Source organism: Aotus nancymaae, unplaced genomic scaffold (assembly GCF_030222135.1).
Source record: "Aotus nancymaae isolate 86718 unplaced genomic scaffold, 86718_ANA_hifiasm-v0.15.2.pri h1tg000040l, whole genome shotgun sequence".
Classification (NCBI taxonomy): domain Eukaryota; kingdom Metazoa; phylum Chordata; class Mammalia; order Primates; family Aotidae; genus Aotus; species Aotus nancymaae.
Window position 1 is genome coordinate 124,130,312 of NW_026988454.1, and position 15,604 is coordinate 124,145,915.

A 15,604-nucleotide genomic window follows, 5' to 3' on the forward strand; every position below is an offset into this window, starting at 1 on the left:
CTCTTTAAAAAAAAAAAGTGTTCTTTTGTAATGGTTCTTCTTTGTGAGTCGAAGAGTTAAAAACATCTCTTTTATTCCCAAATGAGTGTCAGCACCACTCAGAGGTACCATGTTTTATTTAAAACATACTCTTACTCAGTAACCACTTTGTTCTAATTGGCAAGGCAAAGCCAGGTCCCTAAAGCACACAGCTCGTTACATTCAGTTTGGATTACAAAAACACAGGATGAAACAAACTGCATCGAAATGTACAAATTAACAGCTCAGGAGTATAGGACAGGGAGGTGGAATTAGATTGTAATATGGAACAAAATCCATAGGGAGGCTAGGGAACAAATCACTAGTATCTCTATAAACTATACAAGGTTTCCAAATGAGCAAATACACAAAGCAGATAGGCTTTTCCATAACTCAACCATACTGATAAATATGGATACAAAAAAAAAGCCAAATTTTTTCCATACTATTATGCACTTATATATGAGAGAACAGGAATATCAACTGGAAGCTTTAACAAATGAAATCTGCAGGTTGCACAGTCTAAATATGAAATTCATCTTTGCTTTCACACTGACAATGTGCAAACAGCCTTGCAATTAAATCACACTTCCAAACATTTTCAAAAAAATCTTCTGAGAAGCTAAACACAGGAGACTAAATTAGAAATGGTGCTTCACTATGCAGTGCAGAGAGCAAGGTTAATGAGCTAAAAGTCATATGAACGATAACAAGAAAGATGTTAAGAAATGAAGATCTCACTACCAAAACAGAATTGTGTTAGACAAAAACACTCCCCCCATCACACATGCACACCTTTTCCTAAATTAGCTACTCTGTGAAGCTTTCAGCACTGTTTCTCTGATTATGACTGGGGATGATCTAGAGACAAACTACAACTGAGCTAAGAGAAAAGAGCACAGAAAAAGCGAATACTCTTACACACAAATGCAAAACAATATTACTGCTCCATCCTCACGAAACAATCCCATCTAAATATATTTAGCCTAGGTTTTTACAGTACAATCCCATCTAAGTCTACTACTTTCATTCCTAATAACATCAAACAGTGGAGAAGATTAGATCGAGTCTAAACTTCCATAGATCAAATCTCAGTTCTTCAAAATTTATTTAATCTTGGGAACATGAGTTAACCCATTTGAGCTGAAGTTTCCTGATCTGTAAAATGGAGCTACAAAATCACCAACATTGTGAGGATCAAATGAGATAACACTGTATTAAAGGACTTCATAACATAAAATGGCTGCAGCAATCTTAGTTACAACTGCAATTACTTCATTTTAGGATTTTAAAATATATATATAAATTGTCCACACCATTCCTCTCTTTTTTTCACAAAAATTAATTTTTTTTTACTATTACAAAAGTTTATTTAACAAAAAGTCTAATATGAAAATGTACATGACGTAATTTTTACATCACAGTGAAAAAAGGCCCTACGGAGACAGGACATGGGTTTCTCTGCTGAACGGCCATTATTTATACTCATTCCAAGGCTTCTAACATGATGATACTATTTCCTCATATTACCACCATTCCAGTATTGTTCTGTTGCCCACTAGTCGCCATCTCCACACATTCATCTATCACAAGATTCATAAGGGGATCAAATCCCCACAATATTCCTTGGACATGTCTGCCACTATTCAATTTCAATGGTAACTTCTTGTCCATAAATTTTTTCTATTTAAGAGGGTGAGCTTCGCTCATGATGGCTACTTCGCGGGCTCACAGATGACTTGGAATGGAATGCTCACGAAAACTAATTCTTATTCCACTACTAAAGTATCCGTCTTTTGGCATTCCCCATTTAAGATTATATCTATTTCTTTTTCTTTAAACCAGAAGTCTTAAGATATTTTTTCTTCTTTATCCCCAATATTTAGTCTAAAAGTAAATTAAGAAATGCAGAACAACCTTTGATCATAGTTAAGATTGTCGCTCACTCTTTCTTGCTCCTGCTTTGGCCATGTAATGTGCAAGTTCTCACTTGGCCTTCTGCCATCACTGTAAACTTCCAGAGACCTCCCCAGAAGCAGATGCCAGTACTATGTTTCCTGTACAGCCTGCAGAACTGGGAGCCAATTAAACCTCTTTTCTTTATAACTTTAAAAAAAAAAAGTTAAGACTGTTAACATACAGTTAAATCTACTTTACACTGCAAGAACCAGCTAAGTGCTGAGGCTTTTAAATGGTATAAAACTTTATAGCATGAAAGACCATATTTTAGTCATACATTAATGGCCCAAAAATAATGTCCAATCTTTGTACTCATCATCCCTACTGTGGACTAAAAATCAAGTACAAGGGGGTTATATCCAGGAAAAATATCAAAAAGCAACCTCATATAATCTTCTAATTCACACACAAAGGAAACAGCCAGAACAAGAATTACGCTGAGTATCTGTAACATGGTGGAGCCAAAGCCTCTGAAGCACAAAACAGTCTCGTGCTTATTATCTGAGTCTATCTGATAGTTATCCACATTCCTGACAAGTCTAAAAGGGAGCCCATAAACCAAAGCCTGGTCATTCTGATACAGTAGTATGCATTAGCCTACTGAAAACATGAAACATAGGGAATATCAGCAATTAACTCTCCCTGCCCCACCGACCCCAGATGGAGTCTTGCTCTGTTGCCCAGGCTAGAGTGCAGTGGTGTGACCTCAGCTCACTGCAACCTCCACCTCCTAGGTTTAAGTGATTCTCCTGCCTCAGCCTCCAGAGTAGCTGACATTACAGGCACGCACCACCACGCCCAGCTAATTTTTGTATTTTTAGTAAATGAAGTTTTACCATGTTGGCTAGGCTGGTCTCGAACTCCTCACATCGTGATTCGCCCACCTTGGCCTTCCAAAGTGCTGGGATTACAGGTATAAGTCACTGTGCCTGGCCTTAACTCTTACACTACTTTTCATGTCACATAGGGTCATCTAATTACATGAAAAGAGGACAACTATATATTCAACCCAAACAGTTTTCTAAACTAGAAGTCTCCAAGCTTCTTTGATAAAGGTGTACCATTAGAATAAAATTTTAGTGCACGTCTCTTCCATGTCAGTTTTAAAAGTAGTTACATATTCCTGTAGTGGATACAATGATGCATCCTGTCTGTGCCCCCACCTCCCCAAAATATGTTCACCTAGAATCTGTGAATGAGGTATTTTTTGGGGAAAAAAAAAAAAAAGCTTTTGCAGATGTAACTAAGGATTTCTAGATGAGATAATCCGGGATAAGAGTAGGCCAATGACACTTGTCCTTAGAGGAGACAGAAGAGGGAAAGACAGAGACTCACAGGGGAGATGGCCATGTGAAGATGAAGGCAGAGACTAGAGTGATATGCTACTAGTAAAGGAATGCCAAGAACTACTGACAAGCAAGCACCAGCATGGAATGAATTCTCCCTCAAAGGTTCTAGAGCAAATCAACCCTGCCATTACCTTGGTTTCAGACTTCTGGCCTCCAGAACTGTGAGAGAATAAACTTCAGTTGTTTTAAACCAGCAAGTATATGGTAATTCTGTGGCAACCTTAGGAAACTGATATAGTTACCAATGAGATTGTGTATACAGGATAAAAATAAACATAAGTAGAAATTCTAACATCTTCTCTCTTTGCCACAATGGATAATCCCGTATACCACGAAGAGACCACAGCTTTAGACCAACACGTGGGAAGAAATAAAGCCAAGTGACAGACTAAACTACCTTAAAAGACTTAGTAACTACTAAATTGCCTATAACACTTTGCCTATAACACTCTTAACACACAGTCACAATTTTTCCACTTGAGGCCTAAAAGAAGTCACCTCTCAGCTATTTCACAGCACTGAGCGCTTTGTTTGCCATTAGAAATGCAAAATTATTACTGATATAATTTCCATAACATCATCATCATCTTCAACATACTGCTTCATCTATCTTGACTAGCATAATAATTAACCACACAATTTAAGAATGCTTATTAGTAAGCACCACACTGCTATAGACTAAGAGATCAGAAAAGGCTGCCACAGTCCAACATCTCTAATCCATTAAGGACCTGCTGCCCGAGTCTTGCTTGCATTTGATAGTAAAGGAGGCTACACCACAAAGAACAGTTTAAACATTCTTTTAACATATTCAAGCAAGTGCTAGAAGAAAGAGAGAGAGAAAAAAACAAAAACAAAAACACAGGGTTGCAACTGTGGAATAAAAATGGCAGTTGAAAACAAATGTCCATCTACAAGGGACTAGATAAATTGGGGCATATAATAATGAAGGTGACCAATGAATACATCAAACAAGCTGATACACTTAGAAGAGTACCACTTTGGTACAGAGAAGTGCTATTAATATTTTCACTGGCACAAAATACATAAACTGAGACTGTTCTAGGTAAATCTAGACATTAGTTATAATGGAATATTATAGTTAAAATGAACAAGAGCAACATGTCAACATAATTAGTTTCTAAAAGCATTATTTATAAGAATACAAGTTGTAGATTGACTAGTACAAAATACCAGGTAAACAATTTTAAAAACAGAATCATAACAATATTTCTATAAATGCCCATTCATAATAAAAAGTACAAATACAAGGATAAGAAGGAGAGTGTTTGTCTCCGAGAAGGGAGGACGATGACAGGGGTAAAAGAAAACTGTGACATTTCAGTACCCTTTTTAATGTGATAAGGAAAAGGGAAAAACATTAGCATTTGTCACTTCTGGGTGGGTCTGTGGATATTCTGAATTTCAGACACCCAAGCATCCAACAGATACCTACCAACAGACACACAATGGTTAAGAAGAGCCTGATGAGTTGAACTGTCCCCTTTTAACAAACACATGACCAAAATGTGTGTATAACACTTGAGAAATCCTTCTTGGGCTTTTGGCTTTGAAGAAATCAAAGAGTATACAACAGTAATCAAGTCAAAAGGATTACAAAAGCAGGAATAGTCTATTCAAACACTTTGTCCTAAGAGCAGCAGTTGCTTTCTTTTGGGGAAAGGTGAATTTAAAAAATCAAGGTATGACAAGCTTACAAATTCTCCACCATCCTGCCAAATTTTTGGCATTGGAATTGGTAATTTGTTTCTAAATTATTTGTGCACAGTTCCTACATTTCTAAAATAAATATAAGACCTTAAAATCTGTCAGACTCACTCTGTTCCTCTTACTGCAGAGCCTCAAAATTCGGCTGTAACCTACAACTCTTCGCTTTCGAAAGTGACTAGAATCGGATCACTTTTACTCTGGCATTCTAACAGGAAATGGAAGCAGGAAAGAGATTAGTGTGTAACTCCAACCTCTAAGTTGCAAGTTCATAAGGAAATATTTTAATTTACTTGGTATGAAATGAGAATCTATTATTCTCTTCTGGGAACTATAATGAAACTCAAGTCGCTTTCAAGAAAAACGTTAGCATTTTGGTTTACCTACCATTTCACCCTGTGCCCAGCATTGTTATATCACTCACCTTGGATGTCAACATTTAGATTCCCTATGCTTCAGGCTACAGCTAATTTTATTTTGCTCATTCCAGTAAGAAACAAACCACTTTTGGATTGTATAAATTCACTCCACTTTTTAAAAACATGTAATTTGTGCAATTACATTAATACTTAAATCTGAAAACACATACAAAATTAAAATTTAAAGCTCCCCAATAACTACTACCCTGAGACTACCAAAATTAAATTTTTCACGTCATCTTCCAAGTTTATCTCATGTAACCATACACTTGTACATGATATGTGAATCACAAAAGATAGCAAATTTCTTAAAAGTTAGTCATAGTATTTAAATATGTCTACAGTTTATTAAAAATTAAATACGAATACATTCAAAAGTCCACCAAACCAAAGGGAATTTGGTACACTGTGTAACATATATTAAGTCTGCCTTAAGATAAGCATCTGTCATCAGTGCTACTCAACCTTCCATTCCTTGAAACATATCTTCTGATCATTACTTTATAAAGTATACAATGATCAATAGGTTATAGCTACTTCCTAGTCACCAGACTTCTCTCTTCCTCCAAAACTAGTATATCCAAGGGTTTGTGGAGGATAGAGATGATGTCACATTAGTATAGGAGTTACTGCAGTCAGATATTTTTATATTTCTGCCTTCCCCACTTGTGATCATTCTCTTTGATGCTTCTGCCGTCCACAGATGCAGGTCAGCAAAACCATTCTGTGAAAAGCACTACTTTAATGATAGCTGCCCTTCAATATGGTAGAACAAGAGGTCATCATAAATTAGGTACTAAATATTCCTTTGTAAGAGGCAGGAATATTCATTAGATTCTATGCCTGACTTTTCGTATGTATTTTAACACTGTAGTAGTCTACTGGGTTTAGTTTAAGCTCTACTTCTAAACTAGTTGACAACTCAGAACTGATCATAAGAACTATTAACTTCTTGCCTAAAGACACAAATGAAATTTTCCCTATTTTACAAAGTGATTAGATCCCAAGATTTTCCAAAGCTATACTTCTACAATTCACTGGGTTTCAAACTTAAAATTGTAACGGCAATATACCCATATTTACATCATAACCCATTACACGTGTTTTCAATTAACTCAATGTAAGTCAAAGGTTTCACAAAATAACTTTACTATTTGCAATACACTGATATTTTCTATTCTACTCAGATTTTTTACATGCTAATCATGACCCACTCAATTGTCTACCTACTGACAATATCCAGTTTGAAAAACTGCATTAGAAGGTAGTATTTCAACCAATTTGCCATGACTATGTCATAATTTCTTACTTTCTATATTCATTTACTTATTTTTTAAGTAAAATAATATATAAAACAATATTAAAATATTTAATGAAAGGATAGTATGACAGAATATTATCAAGGGGGTAAGAAAAGCCAAAATTAGGCCAAAACAGATCCTCAGACCAGCTTTGATAATTGGAAAGATTTGTGGCAAAATCAATTGATAACTCATGTCCCAGGGTATTTACATACCATCCTTTTCAATAGTTTAGAAAGTCTCCATAACTTCAAACTGCAAAGCTGTTAGCAAATCCTTTCTTCAGCAATAATATAAAAATAATCAACACTCTTGACTGGGAAGAATTATTTATCAACTCAGAGGTGGAAGAATCCTTACCCAAACTCCAGGAATTTCAGGCTTCTCCACTCACAGTATAGATTCAAACTTGACAGGTACAGATCTATATTTCCAAACAAATGTACTGAATTGTGATTTGAGAAAAGAAAATACAGAATGTGTGAAAGGGGGACAGGGAAGGTAGAAAAGTAACAAATAGGAATTTTTACAGGAATGGAGAGAATATAGTATGCTAAAATTAAGTCTTGCCTTTTTTTTTTTTGAGACAAGAGTCTTGCTCTGGGTTCACTGCAACCTCCGCCCTCCCCCGGGGTAAAAGCGATTCTCCTGCCTCAGCCTCCTGAGTAGCTGGGAATACAGGCATGCAGCAATATGCCCTGCTAATTTTTTTCTATTTTTAGTAGAGATGGGTTTCACCATGATGGTTAGGCTGGTCTCAAATTCCTGACTTCAAATGATCCACCCTCCTGAAATTGCTGGGATTACAGGTATGTGCCACCGTGCCCAACATTTTTTAATAGACTAAATGACTTCAGATAAAGAAAATCTAGATGAGCATTTTAAGTCCCTTTTGCCTCAAATCCTAATACTTGAGTCAATCACTTCCTGGTGCTTCCCCAGAATCCTTACTGTAAGTGTCCTTGTGATACTGGCATAGAAAATAATGGATGACAAAGGTTTCTACTCTAGGTCAAAGCCTTTCTCTTAAGGCTGAGAAAGAAGCATACTGTGTCTTTGTGAAGAAAACACCTTTAGAATCGCTTGAACCCGGGAGGCATAGACTGCAGTGAGCTGAGATCACACCAATGCACTCCAGCCTCAGCTATAGAGTCAGACTCCATCTCAAAAAAAAAAAAAGAAAGAAAGAAAGAGTGAGAGACAGAGGAGAGTGAGAGACAGAGGAAAGAGAGAGACAGAGGATGGGGGGTGAGAGGAGAGGAGAGTGGGGGGGGAGAGAGAGAGAGAGGGAGAGAGGGGGAGAGTAGGAGAGAGAGAGGGGGAGAGAGAGAGAGAGAGGGAGGGAGGGAGGAAGGGAGGGAGCGCGCGCGTGCAGGAGCGAGAAAGAGTGAGAGAGAGCGGGAGCAAGCGAGCTCCTTTAAACAGTCTTAAATTATTTCGGCCTTTAAAGGTAATAGAGGCCAAACCAAGATTAACAATAAGACAGTCGTTGAAATGTTAAAAACAAAACAGAACAAAAAAACACCTCTCTCTCTTATTTCAAAGAGAGGAATTTTGGTTGACCTTCGAGTCTTTAGCAAATCCAGCCAGGTTGGGGCCTCTTCTACATACATGCAAAGGTCTGATACAAACATTTCTCATTCTAACAATATACAGATATACAGAATCATTATTATTTGGTATATAGTTGACCAGCAACTAACATTTCAATGAGTTTTAGCAACTCTCATTCTGCATATACTCACTTCTCTTTCCTTCTTATTCCTTTCCTCTAAATCCAAATATACTAAGAATATTTTATAAAGGAGAATATCTGAAGTAATGATGGTTATTGGGGCAGGTGTGTGCTTACCACTTAGCAGAATATTTCATCAGCAGCAAAACAGTTATCCAAGTAAACCTTAAATACACACCTCTAGTTCCTAACCTACAACACATTCTCTATGTAAGATTTTAGAGACTTTTTTCCCATTTCATTCAATTTTATGTAAACAAGTTATAACAAACTCATTTTGTCACCACATAGATTTGTTTTGAAAATGAATCTTGAAAAAAAAAATTTTAACCTATTGGCAAACAATAACTATTTAAAAAGTGATTTTTCCATCTTTTAAAGTACACTGTACATTTTACAATATAGTCAGTCTTTGAAGATCACAGTGGCTTTGGCCAAAGTAATCTTGATGTTGTCTTGTCAAACTCATGCCTCTTCTGTAATACTGCATTCACTATACTCTCCTTATGTTCATACTGAGATGACATCCAAAAATATATTTTGAAAGTTCAATGGTATCTTCTCTTTTGAATTTCTAAAGGAACACAAAACTCTGTTTCAGCAGGCAGGATATTAACTAGTCATTCCATGCAACTGCAACTGGAGACAGCAGTAGTGTGTGGATAGAAAATATAGAGGAAAGAAGAAAATATTTTCTTCAGATACTTGAAAATGTCCTCCTAATATTTTTTAAAGCACAAGTGGCAAAGTTGTATGAAAAGTAAGTAGGCTGGGCGTGGTGGCTCACGCCTGTAATCCCAGCACTTTGGGAGGCCGAGGCGGGCGGATCACAAGGTCAAGAGATCGAGACCATCCTGGCCAACACGGTGAAACCCCGTCTCTACTAAAAATACAAAAAATTAGCCGGGCGTGGTGGCACACGCCTGTGGTCCCAGCTACTCAAGAGGCTGAGGCGGAAGAATCACTTGAACCCAGGAGGCAGAGGTTGCAGTGAGCCGAGATTGCGCCACTGCACTCCAGCCTTGTGACAGAGCAAGACTCCGTCTCAAAAAAAAAAAAAAAAAAAAAGAAGTAAATAGACACAGATCTCCAGAGACAGATAATTATAATCAGAGACAGTAAAACTGTAACAAGTCCAAAGAAACACAAAGACCATGGCTAAATTCTAGCTTCATAGTTAAGGGAATAAGACAGTTCCTTATAAGTATTTGATGTGAACCACCTTATTCAAAGGTGTCTGGCCTTCTCCTAATACCATGCCAGTAAAGCACGATTTACAATGGGGTCTCCACGTGGGGACAGATATATAATCTAATATAGGTTGAGTACACCTTATTCAAAATGCTTGAGAGCAGAAGTGTTTGGGATTTGTTTTTCTCAGATTGTGGAACATTTGCACCTTGGAGCATCTCAGATTTGGGATTTGGGGTTCTCAACCTGTATAAATTTTGTCTCACTGCCACTTTCATCTTTAAAGTTAACCTTTCATCAGTGAGGAAGCATTTCTTTACATCTGTAATTGTAGATACATAAGGTAAGGTGCAGAATACAGTCCCTTTTTTTTTTTTTTTTTTTTTTTTTTTTTTAAGAGAAGGAGTCTTGCTCTGTCACCCAGGCTGTAGTAAGACTCACCACAACCTCTGCCTCCTGGGTTCAAACAATTCTCATGTCTCAGCCTCCCAAGTAGCTGGGATTACAGGCACACGCCACCACACTCAGCTAATTTTTGTATTTTTAGTAGAGATGGGGCTTCACCATGTTGGCCAGATGGTCTTGATCTCCTGATCCACCCACCTCGGCCTCCCAAAGTGCTGGGACTACAGGCATGAGCCACTGCGCCTGGCCCGTATACAGTCCTTTAACATGGCACAAATACTGTTAAAAACTGTGTAAAAATCCACCAATATTTCTTTTCTTTTAAAAACCTAAACTATTTGACAAATTCCAAATTTTGAACATATAAAACCTGTCAGCTTCCCCAATTCTCCCCATTCCTTCCCACCTATCCCCTAGTTTAGGCACAAATGTAAAGGTCTAAAGCTTACACTATGATTACTTCCTTGGCCAAACAGCATAATGAATAGAAGATTAAAATTAACAAAAATAAAACTCTCTTTGATAAAAATCTACCCAGGCTCCTCTGAGCCCTCTTTGGACCAGGCCTCAACCTGGGCCTTTAAAAACTAGGAACTCTCCAAACAAATGATTCGGTCTACCCCATCCTTTCACATTAAAAGACTTAAACACTAACATTTCTAACAGCTCAAGGTTACCTCCCTAGGATGACCCTAGCCTCCCTTAAAATGTCTGAGGCCTCTTAAAGCTCAAGGCTGCCAAAGAATTTACTGTTTGTTCTAGCCAACATCTGAAGATAGGCCCTGACCAACCACTACTAAAAAGGGCTTACAACTCTGAATCCTTCCTCTGTCCCTCTGAGCAGGACTCCTACAACTCAGGAGTGTCTTTCTCAAGGACTTCAAAGCCATTTCTTTAAAAATGTAACCATCAGGAAAAACAGGGTCCCTATTCCCCAGTCACAGTGCCAGCTAACAGACACAGCTGGCCTAATCAGCATATTTTACCAATCTTTTTAAATTTTTCACTTCCTTGACTCTACAGATCCCCTGTTTATCTGCCCTGACGAGTCCCCTGCCATTCTCCCTTTAAAACTCCCAGTCATCTCTGCAAATTGAAGTTGACTTCAGTTCATATCGGACTCTCTTCCCTACTGCAAAAGTGTATTACTGACGAAAACCTGCCCTTAGAATTTAAGCTAGTATGCAGCTTTATCTTTGACAAAATGAATAAAGAAGTTAAACATATCCTAATTAGTAAAGACTTATTTATATAGGATCACTAGATAATAAGTTTTTTTTTTTTTTTAAGTAAAAAAGAAAAAAAAACCCTAAATGTTTAAGGAGTCATAATTCTAGGAGTTAACTAATTACCACTCAGGAGCTAGAAAAGGACCTTGGCACACATCAAGTCCAAATCCTTCATTTTATAATGATGAATCTAAGGTCCAAAGAGACTACGTGACTTACCCGAGGTGATTTCAATAAGGGATTTGCAGGAGGTTTTTTTGTTTTTATAGAGGCAGGGTCTCACCATGTTGCCCAGGCTGGCCTCAAACTCCTGATCTCAAGCAATCCTCCTGTCTCAGCCTCCCAAAGTGCTGGGATTATACGCATGAGCCACCACGGCAGCTCTATGATGGATTTGATAAGGGTCTAACTCAGCATGATTCTCTTCTTGACTCCAACATGAAAATATTCTTCTGTTATATTCTCATTAATAAAGCAATATTAACCATTAATCATTCAAGTCAAGATAAGCAATGAGTATCTACAACCCCATTAAAAGACACGCATTTTTACAGTTCTACTATACACCAACAACAGTAAACCAAGGAAAGGTTGTTTGGTGCAAGTACACAGGAGATAGGATTTCATTCAAGGAAGACTATTTCAACCATCCTAGGCAAATAGATGAAGCACCTTGTTAAGGTGAAATTGCTTTCTCACACAAGCTAAGAAAACAAAACCCCATGCATAAATCCAAAGGAGGGTCCGATTATTTAGTTTTAAAAACAATCAAAAAAAAAAAAAAAGAAAGAAAAAAAGAAAATGAAAGTAAATTTAAAAATCCTTTTTCTGCACTTACCAGCAAAGCATTTGGAACAGAGATTCATAGTCTTGCTGGACCTAGGGCAAACAAAAAGAAAAGAAAGAAAGAAGAGCTAAAAGTTCTGTATGCTCTAATCAAAACATAAGATGTCCAAAATGTAGGCAAAGAACTTTCTGGCCAGGCAACTGAACTAATAAATTAATAACAAGTCCCTATCTAGCCACCACTCCCCCGACAACAAAATAAAAACAAAACAAAAATATAAATACTTGTTTTTTATTTTTATTTTTTACCTGTAAGTTAGCCAGTCAGTGCTTTCTTTTGTTTATTGTGTATGTTAGCAGCTTATATAGCAACAAGTTCAGAAACATTATAAAATGCCCAGAAGATGGTATGAAAGTAAATCGAACCCACATGATTACCACATCCCCTCTGTTCATACTGGGAAATATACAAAGTTATCATTATAAACAACAAAGTCTTTGTAAATGGGTAAAACTTTCTCCTCATATACACAGTCATTTATCTCTACAACATTAGTTGAACTTTACTCTTTCCTATTTCAGCTCCTAGTCACATTACGACCTTCTTGTTTAAAATTCTTTCTTTAGATGCTCCAATCAAATTATTTTTCATGTCCTTTCATCCATTACTAACAGCTACAATTCACTGAATACTAACTTGGATGGGCATTTAACATACATTATCTTATTAATCGTCCCAACATCACTAAGATGGGTATTACCAAATTGCTTTGCTTCTAAAATGCACTTTTAAAAAAATCACATTAGCATTTCTGTAACAAGGAAATACCTTACAACTGTATACAAGGGATGAATAATTTAACCTATTTATGTCAGAGGTTGCAATTTTTTGAATTTTTGCAATAAGACCAGGTGATGACCTTGAGCTGGATATAATTCTCAAATGTTTACTGTTCCAATAATGGAACACGTTACCCCACGCCGCTAAGTTATTATTCAATTTAGAGGGGAGTCTTAGAAATGAAAGACAGACAGTCTCATCCCCATTACACAGGTGGGCAGCCTGTTCTAGGTCACAAAGCTAGTAACTATAGAAAAATATCTGACCTTGAGTCTAAGCTAATTCCAAAGGCCAACCCACCAACCACCTTTATTCACAACACAGCACCTGGAACCACAGCACCCCAGGGCAATCAGTGACTTTTCTGGCCAGGTGCAGATGCTCATGCCTATAATCCTAACACTATAGGAGGCTGAGGTGGGCGGAATGCCTGGGAGTTCAAGACCAGCCTGTGTAACATGGCAAAACCTCATCTCTACTAAAAATAGAAAAAATTTGCTGGAAGTGGTGGCATATGTCTATAATCCCAGCTACTTGGGAGACTGAAGCATGAGAACTGCTTCAATCCAGGAAACAGAGGTTGCGTGAGCTGAGATCACACCACTGTACTCCAGCCTGGGCAACAGAGCCAGACTCTGTCTCCAAATAATAGTAATAAATAATAATGACTTTCCTGTTACATTCATCTCACTGCTGTTTCCCTTCCTGATCCTCTCCCAAGTAGACTCATTCTTACAGCTAGCTCCTCCTTCCAAAAACCTCCTAGAATGCTCTATGTTATTAGATAGGTAAGCTGACCTATTCACAACCTCATTCCTCAGCAACTCCATTCCCAATATTTCAGCCTTTGACCAGACTGTCCCTAAAAATAAGCCAAACTTCTTTTGCCCTCTTTTTTTTGAGACAGAGACTTGCTCTGTCACCCAGACTGGAGTGTAGTGGCGCAATCTCAGCTCACTGCAAACTCCTCTTCCCGGGTTCAAGCAATTCTCTGCCTCAGCCTCCCAAGTAGCTGAGATTACAGGCACCTGCCATCATATCCAGCTAATTTTTGTATTTTTAGTAGAGACAGGGTTTCACCATGTTGGCCAGGCTAGTCTTGAACTCGTGACCTCATGATCCACCCACCTCAGCCTCCCAAAGTGCTAGGAGGTGTGAACCACCATGCCCGACCTTGCCATCTTTAGTAAGTTTTACAATTAAAGAAAGCCTCCCTCAGGAAGTATTCTCTGATGCTGATTGTTTGCCCATATGCTGGAACCTAAGACCTAACAGTAATTGTCACAAGATGGGGGAAAGAGGTTAATATTTCTTTCCCAAAAAAAAAGATGCTGTTCAACAAGTAGATATTCCTTTAGAATTCTGCTTAATATAAACACAACAGCAATGAGGAAAATTAAGTGTCAACAAGTGAATAAAATGAGTAAGTGTATAAAGAGATGTGTTAATGGTAGCATCTAACATTTATTACCTGCCTCTAATATGACAGACATAATACCAAATGCCTTCAACCCCATTTTACCATTGAAGAAACAGAGGTCCCAAGAGGGTGTATAATTTACCTAAGATTACAGAACTAGTAAGTGAATTAATCTGGTCTAACTCCAACACCTGTATTCTATTCATCATGCCAAACCTGGGCCTCTGCCCCAGTATAGAAGCTGAGGGGCATATACCAGTCCAGAACCAGCACTCTGGTAGTTTGTAAGAATGTCTATGGAAATCAAGTCAGCTCCCTGAGAAAGTAAAGCTTCTCATCTGGAAAAAGCACATCTCCTGCCCTCCCTGACCCTCCAGGCACATAGGAAAACAACCCAAGATTCCCAGTTATTTCAGTTCTAATGCAAGGAAGAACTGAGAATGAAGAAATTCCGACATGCTTTTTTTAACTAACTGCACTTGAAGTAGAGGTACATCCCCATCCTAAAGAGACTCACTAGTATGGATGCAGTATACACAAATCTGTGGTTTACAGAACATTCTCTACTGCCAGAATATCAGGATTGTCCCCTCCCCTCCCATCTCCACTCAATTTCTCTGAAGGGGCCAGAATTCCCCCAAGAGAAGCAGAGCCCTTTCTGATGTGGTCACTATCTCTTGTCCACACAATGTCACAAAAAGCCAGATGTAACTCATATAACCTCTGCTACCCCCAAATACCCAGCAGGAATAATGGAAAACTTTCAGAAAACAACTTGGCAAATAGTGTGCCAGTTTTAACAACTGTGTTCCAGAAACCTGGTAAGAAAAAATGGAAAAATGGCATTTTTCTCAGAGTCTCCTTGATCTCTCTTCAGATAGGTTACATATTTAAAATGCCCACCATACCTATATATTACCTAAATGACATCCATTCCACATTCTGAATAGGAATTTTTCAGCAACCTGATTGTCAATCAGGTTATAAAAGAAATCACATAGCTACTGACATTATTACTGATACATATTACTGATATATTTAAACAGAGATGTTTTAAATCTAAAATAAACCAGATTTTGGCTATTGAAATAATGGTCACTTCTCAACAATGCCAGCTTGGATCACATGGGTCAAGAACACTGAATCCAAAGGAAATAGCAGAGGCTCCTCTGAGAACTTTGATCCTTTCTCATGTTGTACATGTGAAACTTGAAGCTAACCAC

General features: G+C 37.8%; 1 protein-coding gene and 1 pseudogene across 2 annotated transcripts in view; both read right to left on the reverse strand.

Moving 5' to 3' along the window:
- The window catches only part of ZFAND3 (zinc finger AN1-type containing 3), a 336,913-nt gene that overhangs the window by 212,353 nt on the left and 108,956 nt on the right, over positions 1 to 15,604 (reverse strand). For both annotated transcript variants that reach the window (XM_021665509.2, XM_021665508.2), the window contains exon 2: positions 12,173 to 12,213. In XM_021665509.2, coding sequence (XP_021521184.1) covers positions 12,173 to 12,213 — 41 coding nt within the window. The remainder of the gene's footprint in view (positions 1 to 12,172; positions 12,214 to 15,604) is intronic.
- Positions 273 to 2,160, reverse strand: LOC110567143 (small nuclear ribonucleoprotein G-like; annotated as a pseudogene).